The 23,436-nt window shown below is 52.1% G+C and overlaps 1 protein-coding gene across 3 annotated transcripts in view; it reads right to left on the bottom strand.

The window, feature by feature from the left end:
• ash1l (ash1 (absent, small, or homeotic)-like (Drosophila)) overlaps positions 1–23,436 on the bottom strand; it is a 227,793-nt gene that overhangs the window by 67,377 nt on the left and 136,980 nt on the right. For all 3 annotated transcript variants that reach the window (XM_078432000.1, XM_078431999.1, XM_078431998.1), the window contains 4 exons: positions 17,713–18,418; positions 11,635–11,817; positions 7,888–7,982; positions 825–898 (listed from right to left, as the gene is read on the bottom strand). In XM_078432000.1, coding sequence (XP_078288126.1) covers positions 825–898; positions 7,888–7,982; positions 11,635–11,817; positions 17,713–18,418 — 1,058 coding nt within the window. The remainder of the gene's footprint in view (positions 1–824; positions 899–7,887; positions 7,983–11,634; positions 11,818–17,712; positions 18,419–23,436) is intronic.

Raw genomic sequence — 23,436 nt, forward strand, 5'->3', positions numbered from 1 at the left:
CCCCGCGGTAAACCTGCCCCTAGTTCCCTGCCCGCTGCTCTTCCCCCCCTCCCCTCCCCCCATCAATTTTACCCACAAGCCTCCAGCACAGACTCTGTCCGCCGCCATTCCTCCTGGCCCCCCCACCTCCCAAAAAAATGGCGGCGATCTAGATGAGATGATTTTGGCTTACGGGCCGGATTCGGTTGGTTGCCGCCTTCTGCTTTAGAGATACAGCGTGGAAACAGGGCCTTTGGGCCACCGAGTCAGTGCCGACCAGCGATCACCCCGTACACTAGCACAATCCTACACGGGACGGGCAATTTACATTTCACAGAGGCGGCGCGTTTCAAGGGCCTTCTGGGTCGGCACGGACTCGGTGGGCTGAACGGCCTGTTGCCGCACTGTATCTCTAACGTCTTCAAGTAAGCGCCCTTCCATTTTTTAAATGATTACCCTACCGTTCAGAACTAACCATCCCATTAGGTCTGCAGGAACTAAGGGACTGTACATGCCGTTTTACAAATAAACACTCCCAGCGTTAAAGAAACAGTTAGACAGGTACATGGATAGGACAGGTTTGGAGCGATATGGGCCAAATGCGGGCAGGTGGGACATGATGGCCGGTGTGGGGAAGTTGGGCCGAAGGGCCTGTTTCCACGCTGTATCATTCTATGACTCTAGTGGGTCCCTGAAACATGGATCGGTGACGTTTCAGGGACAAATGTCCCGCCCCTTCCCCTGACATCAGCCTGAAGAAGGGCCTCGACCCAAAACGTCTCCCAAGATGCTGCCTGACCCACTGAGTTACTCCAGCATTGTGTGCCTGCCTCTGAGTCACCTACCTGATTGTGTTTCCACTGCCACAGAATGTCGTAAGGCAACTGGAAGTCTATCCGTTTCTGCCTCAAGTACTTGCCTGCGAAAGGAAAAAGATGTGACATTCAGGGCGGTAGCAGTAGCCAAAACTCAACAACACCAGCCTCTCTCATTTTTTGACATTTCTCTTCAAGTGTTTCTGTTGATGATAAAAACACAACCACAGAGGGCCAGTAAACCTGCAAACCAGCAATTTGTCCATGGGATGTGGGAGAAAACAGCAGCACCTGATATAGGGTGGCATGGAGGAGCAGCGGTAGAGTTGCTGCCTCACAGCGAATGTGAGACCCGGGTTCCATCCCGACTACGGGTGCTGTCTGTACGGAGTTTGTACGAACTCCCCGTGACCTGCGTGGGTTTTCTCCGAGATCTTCGGTTTCCTCCCACACTCCAAAGACGTACGGGTTTGTAGGTTAATTGGCTTGGTAAATGTAAAAATTGTCCCTAGTTGGCAATGTGCGGGGATCGCTGGTCGGCGCGGACCCGGTGGGCTGAAAGGGCCTGTTTCCGCGCTGTATCTCTAAACTAAACTACTAACTTACAGCGCCAGAAACCCGGGTTCGATCCCGACTACGGGCGCTGTCTGTACGTTCGCCCCGTGACTTGCGCGGGTTTTCTCAGAGATCTCCGGTTTCCCCCCGCGTCTCAAAGACGCACGGGTTTGGAGGTTAATTGGCTTGGTTTGAAATGTAAATTGTCCCTAGTGTGCGTAGGATAGTATTAGTGTGCGGGGATCGCTGGTCGGCGCGGACTCGGTGGGGGCCAAAAGTCATCTTTCCGCGCTGTATCTCTAAACTAAACTAAACTAAACCCAGAGGAAACCCACGTGGTCACAAGGTGAAGGACTGGACAAGCTAGATGCAGGAAAAATGTTCCCAATGTTTGGGGGAGTCCAGAACCAGAGGCCACACACACACAGTCTAAGAATAAAGGGGAGGCCATTTAAAACTGAGGTGAGAAGGAACTTTTTCACTTAGAGAGTTGTGAATTTGTGGGATTCTCTGCCACAGAGGGCAGTGGAGGCCGATTCACTGGATGGATTTAAGAGAGAGTTAGATAGAGCTCTAGGGGCGAGCGGAATCAAGGGGTATGGGGAGAAAGCAGGCACGGGTTACTGATTGTGGATGATCAGCCATGATCACAATGAATGGCGGTGCGTACAGGCTCGAAGGGCCGAATGGCCTCCTCCTGCACCTATTTTCTGTGTTTCCACGAACGTACAGACTCCGCGTGCAGCCTGTGTCAGTGGTCCGGATGGAACCCGGGTCTCCGGCGCTGTCTCAACCAGCTGTGGCAAGCCCAAGGTCTTGCGAGGTGGCAGCTGGAGGAGCCTGGGGCCGGCAGACAGCACGGGCGGGCGGGCGCAGTGCGAGGGGAGAGTGGCACGGCGGGCACGGGCGCTGGCAGCGGCCGGGATCACCCCCCCCCCCCCCCGGCTCCTCGCTGAGCCCGCTGGCTTCACAACCAGACAAAGGGGCGAGGAGACGTCAAAGGCAGCGGATCATCTTTGCTTCGGCTGCTGGAGAGAAGGCCGACTATTGTCACGCAGCCAGAACAAAGGACAACAGGCGCCGGTATTCAGCGCCGCTTTTTCCACTGTGCGGGCTCAGACGCTGAAAGGAATAGGCTCGCAGTGCAGCCTTTAAAAGGAACTGAATGCCTTTGCCAGCGCACAGCATAGCTGAGGTAGACTATTTCATCCGTTCAAAGTGGTTCAGTGTGTGTGATTTTACACCAAGGCAGATTTTCCATTTAGAAAGGGAGAAACAAAATGCCAGGGAGAAACGAAAATACTTAGACTTTTATTCCTTCCCTCCTCTCTCTCTCTCTCTCCCCCCCCCCCTCCCCAGTTCTTCCCTTGACCTCAGTGAATAAAACAAGTGTCTGCTTTCAGACACTGTGGAGCAGGGCCAAGTGCGGAGAGCTGTTAACAGAGGGCAGCTGCTGGCAAAGGCAACAGCCTCTTAACCCCGGGAACTTTGCGCGCTGTTTAAGAGTATTTGACCCCAAAGGAATGCCAAGTAATCAACGCAACCTTTTATCTTTTAGGCGCTGTTTATTTTACCAGCCGCCGCCGCTGGAGGTCTGGACGGGCGGTGGTAAGGACGGGTCTGGAGTGCTATAGACACAAAGCGTTGGAGTAACTCAGCGGGACAGGCAGCAACTCTGGAGAGAAGGAATGGGTGACGTTTTAGGGTCGAGACCCTCAGGAAACAATAATCGAAAAACATAAGCTTTTCACCGTGATAGACAATAGACAATAGGTGCAGGAGGAGCCCTTCGAGCCTGTACGCACCGCCATTCAATGTGATCATGGCTGATCATTCTCAATCAGTACCCCGTTTCTGCCTTCTCCCTATACCCCCTGACTCCGCTATCCTTAAGAGCTCTATCTAGCTCTCTCTTGAATGCATTCAGAGAATTGGCCCCCACTGCCTTCTGAGGCAGAGAATTCCACAGATTCACAACTCTCTGACTGAAAAGGTTTTTCCTCGTCTCCGTTCCAAATGGCCTCCCCCTTATTCTTAAACTGTGTGTGGCCCCTGGTTCAGGACTCCCCCAACATCGGGAACATGTTTCCTACCTCTGATAAACTGAATAGGGGGGACCTTCTTGAAACGTACAGAATAGTGAAAGGCCTGGATAGAGTGGATGTGGAGAGGAGGTTAGTCACCATTGTCCCTTTGGTGCTAATGGATAAAGTTTCAGTGAAATTGGTGTTATTCACATTTTAAAGTTTAAAATCTATCTACTAGGGAGGGGGGGAGGAAAGGAGGGGGTGGAGGGAGGGAGGGTAATGGGGGTTGGGGATGGAGGGGAAGTGGGGTGGAGGGAGGGGGAAGGAATGGGGGTAGGGAGGGAGGGGGAGGGGAGGGGAAGAGGGAGGGAGGGGGAGGGGAAGAGGGAGGGGGAGGGGAAGAGGGAAGGAGGGGGAGGGGGGGAAGGGGGTGGGGGAGGGTGGGGGAGGAGAGGGTGCTGCACCAATGCAGGAGAGGTTTGGGCCCACTTGGTCTAGTGATCTTATGAAACTGAACTGAGGTCTCCAGCAGAGTTTGACGGAGGGAGGGGAGGAAGAGGAGGGAGTGGAGGAGGGAGGGGGGAAGGGGTGGGGAGGTAGGGGAGGAGAGGGTGCTGCACCAATGCAGGAGAGGTTTGGGCCCACTTGGTCCAGTGATCTTATGAAACTGAACTGAACTGAGGTTTCCAGCAAAGTTTGACGGAGGGAGGGAGGGAGGGAGAGAGGGAGGGAGGGAGGGAGGGAGGAGAGGGAGGGCGGGAGGGAGGGAGGGGGGGAAGGGGTGGGGAGGTGGGGAGGAGAGGTGTGCTGCACCAATGCAGGAGAGGTTTGGGCCCACTTGGTCTAGTGATCTTATGAAACTGAACTGAACTGAGGACTCCAGCAGAGTTTGACGGAGGGAGGGAGGGAGGGAGGGATGGAGGGAAGGAGGGAGGGGATGGCGGGGGGGAGGGAGGGAGGGCGGGGGGGGGGGAGGAGGGAGGGAGCGTGGGGAGGGAGGGTGAAGGGCCCGTTTGCACATTTGCAATTGACAGGGCACAGTGTGCCACATCCCCAGTACAGCAGCCACTGCTCCAGCTGCACACTGCTCCAGCTGCCACCAGCTGCCTGCAACAGGGGCGGCAAAGCCAGTCGCAATGCAGGCCATCAGAGAAATCACCTCCTTTTCTTTTAAAATCAAAAACACTCTTATTCAATTACACAAAACAATGAAAACCGTGGCAAGGCACCCTGCCACCGTAAAAGTACAAAACCTCCAAATTATCCAAGGCATTAAATTTTCAAATAACTTTCAATTCACTCAGGGCGGTCACATATCATATCATATATATACAGCCGGGAAAACAGGCCTTTTCGGCCCACCAAGTCCGTGCCGCCCAGCGATCCCCGTACATTAACACTATCCTACACCCACTAGGGACAAATTTTTACATTTACCCCAGCCAATTAACCCTACATACCTGTACGTCTTTGGAGTGTGGGGAGGAAACCGAAGATCTCGGAGAAAACCCACGCAGGTCACGGGGAGAACGTACAAACTCCCTTACAGTGCAGCACCCGTAGTCAGGATCGAACCTGAGTCTCCCGGCGCTGCATTCGCTGTAAAAGCAGCAACTCTACCGCTGCGCTACCGTGTCCCCCCTCTCAAGTACCACCGGGCACGGACGTAACCCCGGAAAAGGGGCAGGCAGCCGGCGACGAGAATGGCCTCCTGGTGCTTCGGGGAGAGGCACAACCCTCGCTGATATAGTTAACAGGGCAGGCTTTAGTTTAGTTTAGAGATACCGCGTGGGAAAAATGAATCACCTCGAACTACTTGGAGGTTTACATTCTGATTGTGTTCACTGGAGTTTAGAAGGATGAGAGGGGATCTTATAGAAACGTATAAAAATTATAAAAGGACTGGACAAGCTAGATGCAGGAAAAATGTTCCCAATGTTGGGCGAGTCCAGAACCAGGGGCCACACAGTCTAGGAATAAAGGGGAGGCCATTTAAAACTGAAACTTTTTCACCCAGAGTTTGTGAATTTGTGGAATTCTCTGCCACAGAGGGCAGTGGAGGCCAATTCACTGGATGGGTTTAAGAGAGAGTTATGATAGAGCTCTAGGGGCTAGCGGAATCAAGGGGTATGGGGGGAAGGCAGGCACGGGTTACTGATTGTGGATGATCAGCCATGATCACAATGAATGGCGGTGCGTACAGGCTCGAAGGGCCAAATGGCCTCCTCCTGCACCTATTATCTATGTTTCTATGAATAACTCTGACCAGTGATGTGCTGCAGAGATCGTTGCTGGGTCCTTAATTGTTTAGTTTAGTTTTAGTTTAGAGATATAGGGCCTTCGGCCCACCAGGTATATGCCGATCGGCGGTCCCCGCACATTAACATTATCCTACACACACTAGGGACCCATTTACACTAATACCAAGCCAATCAACCTACAAACCAGCACGTCTTTTGGAGCGTGGGAGGGAAACCGGAGATCTCGGAGAAAACCCACGCAGGTCACGGGGTAGAGAACAGTACAAAACTCTGTACAGTTACAGGCGTGCAAGCTCGCGGTCGGGATGGAACCGGTCTCTGGCGCTGCAAGCGCTGTAAGGGGGCAACTCTACCGCTGCGCACTTGTTGTGTGTTGCCTGTATCCGGCTGGCTCCACACAGAGGTACTCATTGTGTCCTGCCTAGCATATGCCTGCATTTGTTATTTCATTTGGATTTCCCACGGTAAGGCTGGAAGTCAGAAGGGATTTGGCGGAGAGCTCGGGGTTGAAGTGCTCATCCTGGTGAGAGGGATTGACGGGACAGCTCTCAGCTAAGAAGTTGGCAAGGATATCAGGCTGAACCGTACTGAACAAAAGATGGCAAGAGTCAAAGTAAATCACACAGAGGCTTTCGGGCGGCACAGTGATAGAGCTGCTGTCTACACAGCACCAGAAGACCGGGTTCCATCCTGAGCTCGGGCGCAGTCTGTGTGGAGTTTGCACCTCTACCTGGGACCTTTCGTGGGTTTCCCCCCGGGTGCACTGTTTTCCTCCCAACGTCCCAAAGACTTGCGGGTTGGTAGGTTATCCTTGTAAATCTTCCCTGCGCCCTTTCGCAGCTTGACAACATCTTTCCTCTAACATACTGAACACAATACTCTATACATTTGGCCTCAGCAACGTCTTACACAACTGTAACCTCCCAAACGTCTATAGGGAGAGAGAAGTGTTAACATTCACTGGGAAAGAAACAAAAATAGTTAGTGGGAGAGAAGATGGGGAAGGGGATGTTTCTCTTTCCATTAGCTGCCACACGTCCCCTGCTTCAGAAGGTCATAAGTGATAGGAGCGGAATTAGGCCATTCGGCCCATCGTCTACTCCGCCATTCAATCACGGCTGATCTATCTCTCCCTTCTAACCCCGTTCTCCTGCCTCTTACCCGTAACCTCTGACACCCGCACTATTCAAGAATCTATCTATCTCTTGCCTTAAAAAATATCCACTGACTTGGCCTCCCACAGCCTGAAGAAGGGTCTCGACCCGAAACGTCACCCATTCCTTCTCTCCTGAGATGCTGCCTTGACCCGCTGAGTTACTCCAGCATTTTGTGAAGTAAATGGCCTCCACAGCCGTCTGTGGCAATGAATTCCACAGATTCACCGCCCTCTGACTCTAAGAGACATATATCTGTCGAATGTTTATCAAGTGAAATATTTAATATGCTACGCTGACAACGACGTTTGTTTAAGAGTCCGAGGTCAAATATGACTGGTCACGTGTGTGCCCCGTGAGGTCATATAAAGATTTCAGTCTGAAGAAGGGTCTCGACCGAAACGTCACCCATTCCTTCTCTCCTGAGATGCTGCCTGACCCGCTGAGTTACTCCAGCATTTTGCGAATAAATACCTTCGATTTGTACCAGCATATGCAGTTATTTTCTTACACTAAAGATTTCACTTGATAAACGTCAATATATATAAGGCATGTATACAGTACAAAACAATATACAATACAATACAATACAATATATCTTTATTGTCATTGTACCCAGGGGTACAACGAGATTGGGAAATGCGCCTCCCATACGATGCAACGCTGGAATATACCTGGAACGCTTTCAGAATTTGAAGAGACTAGACCAATGTGGACCCGTTGAGCCCATTCCTCGTAGAGGTGGAAACAGGGAAGGAGAGAGGGTGTCACTGAGCGAGCCCTGGACCCAAAGCCTCTCCTGTATTGGTGTAACGCCCTCAACCCTCCCCCACCCCCCACTCAATCCTCCTCCATCCCCCCTACCCCAGCCCCACGTGCCCCTCCCTCGCCCCCACCCCCCTCCCCTCTCCACCAGCCCTGCCTCCACCCCCATCCCCCCCCCCCCCCCCCACGCTATCAGAATTAGAAGAGATGTATTCCACAATTTTGGTGGCACGCGTGACTAACAATGGCCCAGAACCAGGTGGACAAGTTTTTTTTCTTCCACTGCACTGTTCTTACACAGAACCATCTGGGTCAAGGCTGCAAGACTCACCAACGTGGATGGGGGCCGGGAAGAGTCCGAACTCATGCTCTCCGGGAACATACTCCAGCTTCTCTCTCTTCACCAGAATCAGGCGGCTCTTGGGACTGGAAGAAGAGATTTGTTGGTTAACAACTGGATCGCACAAGGAAACAAATGCAGTGTAACTTCATTAGCAATAATTGTCATCAGTTTACTGTGTATTCCTTAACTGTTACTGTTGACATCGTCTGCTGGGAGCAGTGCTGGTTGTGCAGTCTCACAGCAGCGGGAAGGAAGGACCTCCGATATCTCTCCTTGGGGTGAAGGAGTCTGTCACTGATTGTTCTACAACTCTCTACATCACCGCCTATATCTCTCGTTTCCCTTCACCCCCCCCCCCCCCCCCCCCGACTCTCAGCCTGATGAAGGGTCTCGACTTGAAACGTCACCTATCCGTGTTCTCCACAGATGCTGCCTGACCCGCTGAGTTACTCCAGCACTCTGTGAAACGTCACCTATTCCTTTTTCTCCACAGATGCTGCCTGACCCGCTGAGTTACTCCAGCACTCTGTGAAAAGTCACCTATTCCTTTTTCTCCACAGATGCTGCCCGACCCGCTGAGTTACTCCAGCATTCTATGAAACGTCACCTATCCGTGTTCTCCACAGATGCTGCCCGACCCGCTGAGTTACTCCAGCACTCTGTGAAACGTCACCTATCCGTGTTCTCCACAGATGCTGCCCGACCCGCTGAGTTACTCCAGCACTCTGTGAAACGTCACCTATTCCTTTTTTCTCCACAGATGCTGCCTGACCCGCTGAGTTTACTCCAGCACTCTGTGAAATGTCCCCTATTCCTTTTTCTCCACAGATGCTGCCTGACCCGCTGAGTTACTCCAGCACTCTGTGAAACGTCACCTATCCTATTGACTATTGACTATCCATGTTCTCCACAGATGCTGCCTGACCCGCTGAGTTACTCCAGCTCTGTGTCTATCTTTGACTCTATGGCAGGTTGAGCTGAGGGGCCTGTTTGTGTGTTGCTGCGGTCAGTAATGGTGCAAGTCCCCTGCACTGCCCAGCACCCAGGGTCACCTGTACCAGAATGGGCGGCTAAAAGCAAGCAGCAACGGCACCCCCTGGTGGCTGGAGTGAAATCCCTCCACAGTCCAGCAGCAAGCCCAGCTAAACTCTGACTAACTATCCCACCTGATGCTCGGGTTAACACTGGGCCGGCAGATGATTTTACAAGACATTGGATCTTGCGATACGATAGATTTATCCCAGGAGGGAAATTGATCTGTCAACAGTCATAAAACAACGTTCTCCCCCGTGACCTACGTGGGTTTTCTGCGGTCGAGTTGCCGCCTAACAGCGCTTGCAGCGCCAGAGACCCGGGTTCAATCCCCAATCGTGGGCGTTGTCTGTACGGAGTTTGCACGTTCTCCCCCGTGACCTGCGTGAGTTTTTCCCCGAGATCTCCGGTTTTCCCTCCCACACTCGAAAGACGTGCGGGTTTGTAGGTTAATTGGCTTGGTAAATGTAAAAATTGTCCCTAGTGGGTGTAGGATAGTATTAATGCGCGGGGGATCGCTGGTCGGTCGCGGACCTGGTGGGCCGAAGGGCCTGTTTTCCGCACTGTATCTCTAAACTAAACACACACGGGGACAATTTCCAATGCTACCAAACCAATTAGCCTGCAAACCTGTACGTCTTTGGAGCGGTGGGATGAATCCAGAGAAACTCGGGAGAAAATCCACGCAGGTCACGGGGAGAACGTACAAACTCCATACAAGACAGCGCCCGTAGTCAGGGTCAAACCCTGCCCTCTAACGCTATAAGGCAGCAAATCTACCACTGTGCCGCCTGCACATGTCAAGGATCAGCTTCTAAAGTGCTGGAGTACCTCAGTGGGTCAGGCAGCATCTGTGGAGAACATGGATAGGTGACGTTTCCACAGAGTGCTGGAGTAACTCAGCGGGTCAGGCAGCATCTGTGGAGAACATGGAATAGGTGACGTTTCACCGAGTGCTGGAGTAACTCAGCGGGTCAGGCAGCATCTGTGGAGAACATGGATAGGTGACGTTTCACAGAGTGCTGGAGTAACTCAGCGGGTCAGGCAGCATTTGTGGAGAACATGGATAGGTTGCCATTTTACAGAGTGCTGGAGTAACTCAGCGGGTCAGGCAGCATCTGTGGAGAACGTGGATAGGTGACGTTTCAGAGTGCTGGAGTAACTCAGGGGGTCAGGCAGCATCTGTGGGGGAACATGGATAGGTGACGTTTCACAGAGTGCTGGAGTAACTCAGCGGGTCAGGCAGCATCTCTGGAGAACATGGATGGGTGACGAAAGATGACCAGATCACCCCTTAACCACAGATTTCCTAGAGAAAGCAATCCAAGTCTGTCCAACCTCTCTCTGTAGCTAGTGCCCCGAAATCCGGCAAACATTCTGGAAACATAGAAACTAGGTGCAGGAGTAGGCCATTTGGCCCATTCGAGCCTAACCCCTAAACCTTTTCATTGCAATAGGTTTTTAATAAAAATTACAGCCAAATTTCTCTATAAAATTCTGTACATTTTCACAAATTATTGCATAAACAGGTTTCTTCAAGATCATTTTGCATAACAACTGATCGCTGAATCTATATACTAAGACACTCTCGTTTGTTTGTTTGTTTGTTCCTGAACTACAGTCTAAACGGTACACGATAGCGCGACAATTTTAGGCCCACCTTACTCACCGTCGTCCCTTTGGTGCTAATGGAAGAAGTTTCATTGAAATCGGTGTTATATTTTTAAACGTTATTCACATTTTAAAGTTTAAATCTATCTCCTAGGGAGGGAGGGAGGGGAAGGAGAGGGTGCTGACCACTATGGAAACCATGGGTTAAAATCTAGAGGCTCTATCACGTGTATATATGTAGTTTAACCAAAAAAATGCAAATGTGTACAGTTCAGTGTCAAATGAAGTTGCATATGTAATCGGTAAATGACGACAGTCTGTAAAATAACAAAGGCCTGCAATTTTGTTTCTTTATAGGTCCATGTATCCTGTTTTTTAGTAATTGAATGAGTTGATTGTGTGAACTGTGACGTCAAATTATCATTATTTGTAAGACATGGCAATAGCAATGATGTTGGGAAATGTAGGTAGTGATTTTTTCTTAATGTATTTGGGCGAAGGATGTCATTTTTAAGGCTGCATCTGTGATGGAAATGTACAGTATTGGAAAAATACAGTTTGTAATTAAATGATCTCCAGCGGTAGAGTTGCTGCCTTACAGCGAATGCAGCGCCGGAGACTCAGGTTCGATCCTGACTACGGGCGCCGTCTGTACGGAGTTTGTACGTTCTCCCCGTGACCTGCGTGGGTTTTCTCCGAGATCTTCGGTTTCCTCCCACACTCCAAAGACGTACAGGTTTGTAGGTTAATTGACTGGGTAAATGTAAAAATTGTCCCTAGTGTGTGTGTAGGATAGTGTTAGTGTGCGGGGATCGCTGGGCGGCACGGACTCGGTGGGCCGAAGTGCCTGTTTCCCGCGCTGTATCTCTCTAAAAAAAGTCAAAATCTAAAAAAGAAATACAGGAGAGGTTTGGGCCCAACTTGGTCTAGTACAAAATAAAATCCTCATGTTTCCCTTCTTGCTCTCATGGCTGATCATCCACAATCAGTACCCTGTTCCTGCTTTCTCCCCACATCCCTTTGATTCCGTTATTCCCTTGATTATGGTGAAAAACACTTGGCGATGGGAACGTTTTTACTGAGTCCACTCACTCGGGAACCTTGTAGACGTCAGAGTAGAGTCCGGCCTTCTGGTATTTCTTCTTTGGAGGGCGAGGGGCCTTCTTTTCCCTCTGGGCGGGCGGCGGAGGTGGAGGTGGCGTCGCTGTTTCGGGTGCGGGTGTCTTCTCTGGAGCCTCTGCTGGAGCGGCAGGCTCGGGGCACAACTCGGGCAAGCTGGGTGCGGTGAACAAAGCAGCAACAAGTTTAAACGTCAACAACAGGGACGTTCACACAAAGAACAGACAGCAGCGTGGGACAGCACAGGAAGGAGCCGCAGATAAGGCACAAAATGGTGGAGTAACTCAGCGGGTCAGGCAGCATCTGTGGGGAACATGGATAGGTGACGTTTCACAGAGTGCTGGAGTAACTCAGCGGGTCAGGCAGCATCTCTGGAGAACATGGATAGGTGACGTTTCACAGAGTGCTGGAGTAACTCAGCAGGTCAGGCAGCATCTGTGGAGAACATGGACAGGTGACGTTTCAAAGAGTGCTGGAGTAACTCAGCGAGTCGAGCAGCATCTGTGGAGAACATGGATAGGTGACGTTTCACAGAGTGCTGGAGTAACTCAGCAGGTCAGGCAGCATCTGTGGAGAACATGGATAGGTGACGTTTCACAGAGTGCTGGAGTAACTCAGCAGGTCTTGCAGCATCTGTGGAGAACGTGGACAGGTGACGTTTCACAGAGTGCTGGAGTAACTCAGCGGGTCAGGCAGCATCTGTGGAGAGCGTGGATAGGTGATGTTTTACAGAGTGCTGGAGTAACTCAGCGGGTCGGGCAGCATCTGTGGAGGGAAGGAATGGGCGACGTTTCAGCTCGAGACCCTTCTTCAGAGTGAGAGTGAGGGGAGAGGGATACAGGGATTAGGAAGTACAAGGTATGAAAACAAGACAAGTTTTCTCCAGAGATGCTGCTTGACCGAGTCACATTTTCACACCTTACACTTCCTTATCTCTGTATCTCCCTCTCCCCTGACTCTCAGTCTGAAGAAGGGTCTCGAACCAAAACGTCGCCCATTCCTTCTCTCCGGAGATGCTGCCCATCCCCCTGAGTTACTCTAGCATTTTGTGCCTGTCCTCGGTGTAAACCAGCATCTGCAGTTCCTTCCTGCGCATCTACAATTCCTTGTCTCTCTCCAGTATTCATATGTCTATCATGGATTATTCAATGCAGTACCTCTTCCCAATTAAAAGAGTATTTATATGGAGCTTCCCCTGAAAATTCCTGCGAATGAACATCTGAATGCGCTCGGTCCGCGTTGGCCAAACTGATCTCCCGGTGGCCGAGCACTTCAACTCCCCCTCCCACTCCCAGTCTGACCTTTCTGTCATGGGCCTCCTCCAGTGCCATAGTGAGGCCCACCGGAAATTGGAGGAACAGCACCTCATATTTCGCTTGGGCAGCTTGCAGCCCAGCGGTATGAACATTGACTTCTCCAACTTTAGATAGTTCCTCTGTCCCTCTCTTCCCCTCCTCCTTCCCAGATCTCCCTCTATCTTCCTGTCTCCACCTGTATCCTTCCTTTGTCCCGCCCCCCTGACATCAGTCTGAAGAAGGGTCGCGACCCGAAACGTCACCCATTCCTTCACGTTACTCCAGCATTTTGTGAATAAATACCTTCGATTTGTACCAGCATCTACAGTTATTGTCTTATACTATCTGAATGCCTTTGATCTGAAGATGAGGAGGAATTTCTTTCGTCAGAGGGTGGTGAATCTGTGGAATTCATTGCCACAGAAGGCTGTGGAGGCCAAATCAATGGATATTTTTAAGGCAGAGATAGACAGATTCTTGATTAGAATGGGTGTCAGGGGTGCAAGAAGGAACTGCAGATGCTGGTTTAAAACGAAGATAGACACAAAAAGCTGGAGTAACTCAGCGGGTCAGGCAGCATCTCTCTGGAGAGAAGGAATGGGTGATGTTTTGGGTCGAGAAACTTCTGAAGAAGGGTCTCGACCCGAAACGTCGTCCATTCCTTCCCTCCAGAGATGATGATGCCTGTCCCGCTGAGTTACTCCAGCTTTTTGTGTCTCTCTTGGCTGTCAGGGGTTATGTGGAGAAGGCAGGAGAATGGGTTTAAGAGGGAGAGATAGATCAGGCATGGTTAAATGGTGAAGTAAACTTGATGGGCCGAATGGCCTGATTCAGCTCCTATCATTTATGGACTTACGTTGGGGCACAAAAGCTGGGAGGGCAGGGAATCCAATTCTTAAGACTTAAAAGCTTTGAGGGTTTCCACTGAAATTTAAACCCTCATTCCCATTCATTGTTGGATTGGTTCGAAATAGACAATAGACAATAGGTGCAGGAGTAGGCAATTCGGCTCTTCGAGCCAACACCACCATTCAATGTGATCATGGCTGATCATTCTCAATCAGTACCCTGTTCCTGCCTTCTCCCCATACCCCCTGACTCCGCTATCCTTAAGAGCTCTATCCAGCTCTCTCTTGAATGCATTCAGAGAACTGGCCTCCACTGCCTTCTGAGGCAGAGAATTCCACAGATTTACAACTCTCTGACTGAAAAAGTTTTTCCTCATCTCAGTTCTAAATGGCCTACCCCTTATTCTTAAACTGTGGCCCTTTGTTCTGAACTCCCCCAACATTGGGAACATGTTTCCTGCCTCTAACGTGTCCAACCCCTTAATAATCTTATACGTTTCGATAAGATCTCCTCTCATCCTTCTTGATGGGCCGAATGGCCTAATTCAGCTCCTATCATTTATGGACTTACGTTGGGGCACAAAAGCTGGGGGGGCAGGGAATCCAATTCTTAGGACTTAAAAGCTTTGAGGGTTTCCACTGAAATTTAAACCCTCATTCCCATTAATTGTCGGATTGGTTCGAAATGCAAACACAAACAGATCTTGGGCGCTTTGATTTTTGGAGTGAACCACCGACTGAGCCACAGTGCCAAGAGCAGCCTAGTCTAGTCTAGTCTCGCGGCTAGACGGTCGAGATTCAAAGGGACAATACAAGTAGCATGCGTGCAGATCAGGCCGCAGAGTGAAAGGGGACAGACTGTCGGAGCTGGGGGGCCTGCCTGCTGTCTAGACTCCTGGTCTCCAGCCAGCCTGCAATCGCTCTGCACTAAAGGCCGCTTGCTCGGTCCGCCAGCTTCACCCACCCACACTGCTAGAGCTGGCTTCAGATCTGACGGGCGTTCAAACTCGGCTGGTGGGCTGTGGCACGGCCTGCTGGCTCCTTGAGGGGGAGTGCTCGAGAATGGCAGGGCAATGCGGTTTGAGGGGAGGGGGGGAGAGGGAGGGGGAGAGAGGGAGGGGGGAGAGGGAAGGGGGAGAGAGGGAGGGGGAGAGGGAAGGGGGAAGGAGAGGGGGAGAGGGACGGGGGGAGAGGGGAGAGGGAGAGAGGGAGGGGGAGAGAGGGAAGGGGAGAGAGGGAAGGGGGAAGGGGGAGGGGGAGAGGGACGGGGGGAGAGGGGAGAGGGGAGAGGGAGAGAGGGAAGAGGGAGAGGAACGGGGAGGGGGACGGGGAGAGAGGGAAGGGGAGAGAGGGAAGGGGAGAGGGACAGGGGGAGAGGGAAGAGGAGAGAGGGAGGGGGAGAGAGGGAAGGGGAGAGAGGGAGGGGGAGAGAGGGAGGTGGGGAGAGGGAGAGGGAGGGGAGAGCTAGATAGATAGAGAGATTGTGAGCGGGAGAGGGAGAGAGAGGGAGAGGGAGAGAAAGAGAGAGGGAAAGAGACAGAGACAGATAGAAATAGAGATGGACAGATAGACAGAGAGGAGAGTGAGTGAGAGAGAATAGGGAGAGAGGGGAAGGGGGAAAGATAGATAGATAGAGAGAGGGAGTGAGAGACAGAATAGGGAGAGATAGATAGATAGAGAGAGTGAGTGAGAGAGAATAGGGAGAGGAAGGGGAGAGATAGATAGATAGATAGAGAGAGGGAGTGAGAGAGGGAGTGAGAGTGAGAGATAGCGCAGACTCTGTGGGCCGAAGGGCCTGTTTCCGCGGGGTATCTCTAAAATCTAAAGTGGTGAGTGTGGGAGAGGAGATCGCGGTGGGACACTCAGCCACGAGGTGGTGCAATGGTGGAGGTGCTGCCTTACAGCACCAAAGTCCCGGCTTCACAACCACACACGGCCTAAAGAAACCTTGAGGTGAACTTCATTTCCCAGCCAGTGTTTAAAACGTTCCGCGTTGCCCTCGCCCAGCGTCTGCAGGCTGGCCGCACGCACGCATGCACGCACACACTCGTGCCCAGCGCCCGGGAGCAAGAGCTAGGCAGGCACAAAATGCCGGAGTAACTCAGCGGGTCAGGCGGCGTCTTGGGAGAGAAGGAATGGGCGACGTTTCGGGTCGAGACCCTTCTTCAGACTGATGTCAGGGGAGGGGGTGGGACGAATGTCCCAGACTCACAGGTGCCCAGCGCCCAGAATAGACAATAGGTGCAGGAGGAGGCCATTCGGCCCTTCGAGCCAGCACCACCATTCAATGTGATCATGGCTGATCATTCTCAATCAGTACCCCGTTCCTGCCTTCTCCCCATACCCCCTGACTCCGCTATCCTTAAGAGCTCTATCTAGCTCTCTCTTGAAAGCAACCAGAGAATTGGCCTCCACTGCCTTCCGAAGCAGAGAATTCCACAGATTTACAGCTCTCTGACTGAAAAAGTATTTCCTCATCTCCGTTCTAAATGGCCTGCCCCTTATTCTTAAACTGTGGCCCCTTGTTCTGGACTCCCCCAACATTGGGAACATGTTTCCTGCCTCTAACGTGTCTAATCACTTAATAATCTTTTCTGTTTCAATAAGATCCCCTCTTATCCGTCTAAATTCCAGTGTATACAAGCCTAGTCGCTCCAGTCTTTCAACATACGACAGACCCGCCATTCCGAGGAATTAACCTAGTGAACCTACACTGCACGCCCTCAATAGCAAGAATGTCCTTCCTCAAATTTGGAGACCAAAACTGCACACAGCACTCCAGGTGCGGTCTCACTAGGGCCCTGTACAACTGCAGAAGGACCTCTTTGCTCCTATACTCTACTCCTCTTGTCATAAAGGCCAACATGCCATTAGCTTTCTTCACTGCCTGCTGTACCTGCATGCTTCCTTTCAGTGACTGATGAACAAGGACACCCAGATCTCTTTGTACTTCCCCATTTCCTAACTTGACACCATTCAGATAATAATCTGACTCCCTGTTCTTACCAGTGGATAACCTCACACTTATCCAAGGCGCCAGGCTCACTCGTGCCCAGCGCCCAGGAGCAGGATGCCAGGCTCACTCGTGCCCGGGAGCAGGAGCGAGGTGCCAGGCTCACTCGTGCCCGGGAGCAGGATGCCAGGCTCACTCGTGCCCGGGAGCAGGATGCCAGGCTCACTCGTGCCCAGCGCCCGGGAGCAGGAGCGAGGTGCCAGGCTCACTCGTGCCCGGGAGCAGGAGCAGGATGCCAGGCTCACTCGTGCCCAGCGCCCGGGAGCAGGAGCGAGGTGCCAGGCTCACTCGTGCCCGGGAGCAGGATGCCAGGCTCACTCGTGCCCGGGAGCAGGAGCGAGGTGCCAGGCTCACTCGTGCCCGGGAGCAGAAGCGAGGTGCCAGGCTTACTCGTGCCCAGCGCCCGGGAGCAGGAGCGAGGTGCCAGGCTCACTCGTGCCCTGCGCCCGGGAGCAGGATGCCAGGCTCACTCGTGCCCAGCGCCCGGGAGCAGGAGCGAGGTGCCAGGCTCACTCGTGCCCAGCGCCCGGGAGCAGGAGCGAGGTGCCAGGATCACTCGTGCCCAGCGCCCAGGAGCAGGAGCGAGGTGCCAGGCTCACTCGTGCCCAGCGCCCGGGAGCAGGATGCCAGGCTCACTCGTGCCCGGGAGCAAGAGCGAGGTGCCAGTGCCCAGCGCCCGGGAGCAGGATGCCAGGCTCACTCGTGCCCGGGAGCAGGAGCGAAGTGCCAGGCTCACTCGTGCCCAGCGCCCAGGAGCAGGATGCCAGGCTCACTCGTGCCCGGGAGCAGGAGCGAGGTGCCAGGCTCACTCGTGCCCAGCGCCCGGGAGCAGGAGCGTGGTGCCAGGCTCACTCGTGCCCAGCGCCCGGGAGCAGGAGCGTGGCGCCAGACTTACCCTTCGCCGCCGTGCCGTTTCCGCTTCACGCCCTTCCTGTGCTCCGACTGCTGCTGGTTCACACTCAGCAGCACCGCCTCGATAACGTCCATGATGGTGTCGGGCTGGGCGGCTTTCTCCCCGCCCTCGCCCGCCCCCCCGGCGAACCGCTCGGCCTCCGCGGGGGCGGGAGGGGCGGCGTTGGTAGCGGGCGGCGGCTGGGCAGGGCAGGGCTCGGTCTTCCTCGGCCTCCCCCGCTTCCGCTTGACGATGTTGTTGCCTGTCCGTGACTGCCTCTGCAGCTTCTTGGCTTTCAGGATCTTGTTCACGTGATCCAGGTTCTTCTTGGTGGCCAAGATCTTGTCGAAATTGCACATTCTCCTCGCCTGACGCTGCATGGCCTCCATCCGCTCCCTCTGCAGCCGCTGGACGGCCGCGGCGCCCAGCCTGTCCGCGGGGGCCTGCCCGCTCTCCGGATGCTCGCCGGCCTGGGCGGGGGGCACCTCCGCCCGCCTGCCCGGGCACCGTTCCTGGCCGTGGCTTCTGCCCGTGCCGGGGGCCGGGGGGCTGTCGGGGCGAGTGACCGTTACGCTGGCGATGACGTCTTCTATCGTCTTCTCGATGGCCATTTGCTGGCAGCCATCTTGCGTTACACGCTGGATGACGTTCTCAATAGCTTCCTCCACTGGACTTCCTAGTTTTGTACCTCGGGTTGCCGATCCTGTACCTGAAAAAAGGAAGAGAATCCGATTAGGAAACTGGTAGACTTCAGAGATACAGTGTGGGATCAGGCCTTGTGGCCCACCGAGTCCGCGCCGACCGTCAGTCACCTTGTGTGGCACTATCCTACACACGCTAGGGACAATTTATAGGAAGAAAAATGCAGATGCTGGTTATAATCGAAGGTAGACGCAAAATGCTGGAGTAACTCAGCGGGTCAGGCGGCATCTCTGGAGAGAAGGAATGGGTGACGTTTCGGGTTGAGACCCAAAGCATCACCCATTCCTTCTTTCCAGAGATGCTGCCTGATCCGCTGAGTTAAATATCAGCATGAAGAAGGGTCTCGACCCGAAACATCACCCATTACTTCTCTGCAGAGATGCCACCTGACCCGCTGAGTTACGCATCAGTCCGAAGAAGGGTCCCGACCCGAAACGTCACCCATTACTTCTCTCCGGAGATGCCGCCTGACCCGCTGAGTTACGCATCAGTCCGAAGAAGGGTCTCGACCCGAAACATCACCCATTACTTCTCTGCAGAGATGCCGCCTGACCCGCTGAGTTACGCATCAGTCCGAAGAAGGGTCTCGACCCGAAACGTCACCCATTACTTCTCTCCGGAGATGCTGCCTGACCCGCTGAGTTACTCCAGCATTTTGTGTCTTGGGACAATTTATACTTTGGAAGCCAATTGACCTCCAAACCTGCGCATATCTGGAGTGCCAGAAGGAACCCGGAGCACCCAGAGAAAACCCACACAGTCACGGGGAGAAGGTGCAAACTGCGCGGAGACAGCACCCGTGGTCAGGATTGAACCCGGGTCTCTGGCGCCGCGAGGCAGCAACATTACCGCTGCCGCCCCACGAAGGCCATGAAACAATTATGCCTCTTGGTTTTGATTTATCATTGTAACGTTTACCGGATACAGTTTAATTTAGGGATACAGCAACAGCTGGGAAGAAACGGTCCTGTGGCACGGTGGCGTGGCAGTAGAGTTGCCGCCTTACAGCGCCAGAGACCCGGGTTCGATCCTGACTACGGGTGCTGTCTGTACGTTATCCCCGTGACCTGCGTGGGTTTTCTCCGAGATCTTCAGTATCCTCCCACACTCCAAAGACGTACTGGTTTGTAGGTTAATTGGCTTGGTATAAAGGTGTAATTGTCCCTAGTGTGTGTAGGGTAGTGTTAATGTATGGGGATTGTTGGTCGGTACGGACTCGGTGGGCCGAAGGGCCTGTCTCCGCGCCGTATCTCTAAAACTAAGAACGAAAAATTTGGAGGTAGCTGGTTTCGGCTATATCCCACAGGTTCTACATCACATGGGAGTTCAGAAAGTCACCGCCAGATAACCAGCTTGCCATTAGTGGCCTTGTGATAGTGGGGCATGGCACTTGTTTGGGTGCACCTCTGCCCAGGGCAGGAAGGCTCTGCGGAGAGTAGTGCGTTCGGCTGAACGCACCATGCGAACTACACTCGCCCCCCCCTGCAGGGCGGCACGGTGGCGCAACGGTAGAGTTGCCGCTTTACAGCGAATGCAGCGCCGGAGACTCAGGTTCGATCCTGACTACGGGTGCTGTACTGTAAGGAGTTTGTACGTTCTCCCCGTGACCTGCGTGGGTTTTCTCCGAGATCTTCGGTTTCCTCCCACACTCCAAAGACGTACAGGTATGTAGGTTAATTGACTGGGTAAATGTAAAAATTGTCCCTAGTGTGTGTAGGATAGTGTTAATGTGCGGGGATCGCTGGGCGGCGCGGACTTGGTGGGCCGAAAAGGCCTGTTTCCGCGCTGTATCTGAAATATGAAATATGAAAAAAATATATGACCTATACATCAGAAGGTGCAGATCCAGAGCCAGCAACATTATGGGGGACCCCTACCACCCCAGCAATGGACTGTTCCAGCCGCTAAGGAGATCTTATCGAAACGTAGAAGATTATTAAGGGGTTGGACACGTTAGAGGCAGGAAACATGTTCCCAATGTTGGGGGAGTCCAGAACCAGGGGCCACAGTTTAAGAATAAGGGGTAGGCCATTTAGAACTGAGATGAGGAAAAACTTTTTCAGGCAGAGATTTGTGAATCTGTGGAATTCTCTGCCTCAGAAGGCAGTGGAGGCCAATTCTCTGAATGCATTCAAGAGAGAGCTGGTTAGAGCTCTTAAGGATAGCGGAGTCAGGGGGTATGGGGAGAAGGCAGAAACGGGGGTACTGATTGAGAATGATCAGCCATGATCACATTGAATGGCGGTGCTGGCTTGAAGGGCCGAATGGCCTACTCCTGCACCTATTGTCTATTGTCTATTGCTACGGTCAGGCAAACGCCTCCGCTGTCACGCTGTGAATACAGAGAGGATGAGACGGAGTTTCTTCCCACAGGCCATCAGGACTGTTAACTATTATAACTCCAGGGACTAAATTTTCTTTTCTGTATTAATTTTAATTTTTATGCTGTGATTGTTTTTGCACAATCCGCAGGCATTGCCACTTTCATTTCACTGCACATCGTGTATGTGTACGTGACAAATAAACTTGACTTGACTTGACTTCAACAGAGTCACTGAAAGGCCCCACCCCACCCATCTCCACCATGGACTGTTCACCCTGCTGCCCTCTGGTCAAAGGTACTGCAGCAGACGGAGCAGAACAGCCAGGTTCTGCAATAGCTTCTTCCCCCGAGCCATCAGACTCTTGAATTCACAATAATACGCCACCATTAACTCAGCTATTTCTCTGTTTTTAATGTGCGAGTTACTTATTTATTATATTTTATCTATTTTATTATTCTGTGTTGCACTGTGAGCCAGATGCAACGGAATTTCGTTCAAATATGCACTTGTCTGGTGGATAGTTTTGAATAACAATAAATTAAAAAAATTATTATTATATTAAATGGCAAACAGCAAGAACATAGGTGGTTCATTTTCCCGAGCCGTGTCCAATTAACAGTGGCCTTTGGTTATGACTGAGATTAAGACAGAGATATTTATTCACAAAATGCTGGAGTAACTCAGCGGGTCAGGCAGCATCTCAGGAGAGAAGGAATGGGTGACGTTGCGGGTCACCCATTCCTTCTCTCCTGAGATGCTGCCTGACCTGCTGAGTTACTCCAGCATTTTGTGAATAAATACCTTCGATTTGTACCAGCGTCTGCAGTTATTTTCTTACGGCAGAGATAGATAGATTCTTGTAAGAAAATAACGCATGAAATCTACGTCGCCATTTAATCATGGCTGATCTATCTCTCCCTCTCAGCCCCATTCTCCTGCCTTCTCCCCATAACCGCTGACACCCTGGCTACGAGATGCTGCCTGACCCGCTGAGTTACTCCAGCACTTTTGTGTCTACCCGAAAGGTCACCCATTCATTCTCTCCCGAGATGCTGCCTGACCCGAAACGTAGAAGATTATTAAGGGGTTGGACACGTTAGAGGCAGGAAACATGTTCCCAATGTTGGGGGAGTCCAGAACAAGGGGCCACAGTTTAAGAATAAGGGGTAGGCCATTTAGAACTGAGATGAGGAAAAACTTTTTCAGTCAGAGAGTTGTGAATCTGTGCAATTCTCTGCCTCAGAAGGCAGTGGAGGCCAATTCTCTGAATGCATTCAAGAGAGAGTTAGATAGAGCTCTTAAGGATAGCGGAGTCAGGGGGTATGGGGAGAAGGCAGGAACGGGGTTCAGGTTGAGAATGATCAGCCATGATCACATTGAATGGCGGTGCTGGCTCGAAGGGCCGAATGGCCTCCTCCTACACCTATTGTCTATTGAGAGAAGAAATGGGTGACGTTTCGGGTTGAGACCCTTCTTCAGACTGATTCTTGATTAGTGCGGGTGTCGGGGGTTATGGGGAGAAGGCAGGAGAATCAGGGAGAGATAGACCAGCCATGATTGAATGGCGGAGTAGATGGGCCGAATGGCCTAATTCTACACCGATCACTTATGACATTGTATAGACACTAGTTTGCTCAAAGGATGTTTACTGCACAGATAGCACTTCAGTAATGAAACACAATTAAAACATTATTATAAACCAATCACCATTTATGAGCGTGTCATTAGTATAAACACAGGTTTATGCCGACTTATTTCAGGCAATCTTCCAGGTACAATAAGCCCGTCTAGATTACGCAGAGACACAAGGAACTGCAAGATGCTGGTCACAAAAAAAAAAGACACAAAGTGCTGGAGTAACTCAGCAGCAGGCAGCCTCTCTAGAAAACATGAATAGGCGATGGGTCAGGTCGGGAACCTTCTTCAGACTTAACACAAACGATACCTATCCATCTTCTCCAGAGATGCTGCCTGAGCCAATAATAGACAATAGACAATAGGTGCAGGAGGAGGCCATTCGGCCCTTCAAGCCAGCACCGCCATTCAATGTGATCATGGCTGATCATTCTCAATCAGTACCCCGTTCCTGCCTTCTCCCCATACCCCCTGACTCCGCTATCCTTAAGAGCTCTATCTAGCTCTCTCTTGAATGCATTCAGAGAATTGGCCTCCACTGCCTTCTGAGGCAGAGAATTCCACAGATTCACAACTCTCTGACTGAAAAAGTTTTTCCTCGTCTCCGTTCTAAATGGCCTACCCCTTATTCTTAAACTGTGTGTGGCCCCTTGTTCTGGACTCCCCCAACATTGGGAACATGTTTCCTGCCTCTAACGTGTCCAACCCCTTAATAATCTTATACGTTTCGATAAGATCTCCTCTCATCCTTCTAAACTCCAGTGTATACAAGCCTAGTCGCTCCAGTCTTTCAACATATGACAGTCCCGCCATTCCGGGAATTAACCTAGTCTCCTTTGTCTCCCTCTGTGCATTAACCAGCATCCATGGTTCCTTGTTATTAACCAATCAATTCAAATATGGAGAGCTCCAACCGTGGGGCCAGTGGACTTTAGCATCGTGATGCCCGCGGTCTCTGGTGAGAAGAGGCCGACTCGGGAGCTCCACGCCGCGGAGAGTGTTTCAAACGTCCCGACGCGGGAGTTTCGATCGCCCCGACGCGAGAGCTTCAGACCGTCGGCAACGG

Source organism: Rhinoraja longicauda, chromosome 44 (assembly GCF_053455715.1).
Source record: "Rhinoraja longicauda isolate Sanriku21f chromosome 44, sRhiLon1.1, whole genome shotgun sequence".
Taxonomy (NCBI): Eukaryota; Metazoa; Chordata; class Chondrichthyes; order Rajiformes; family Arhynchobatidae; genus Rhinoraja; species Rhinoraja longicauda.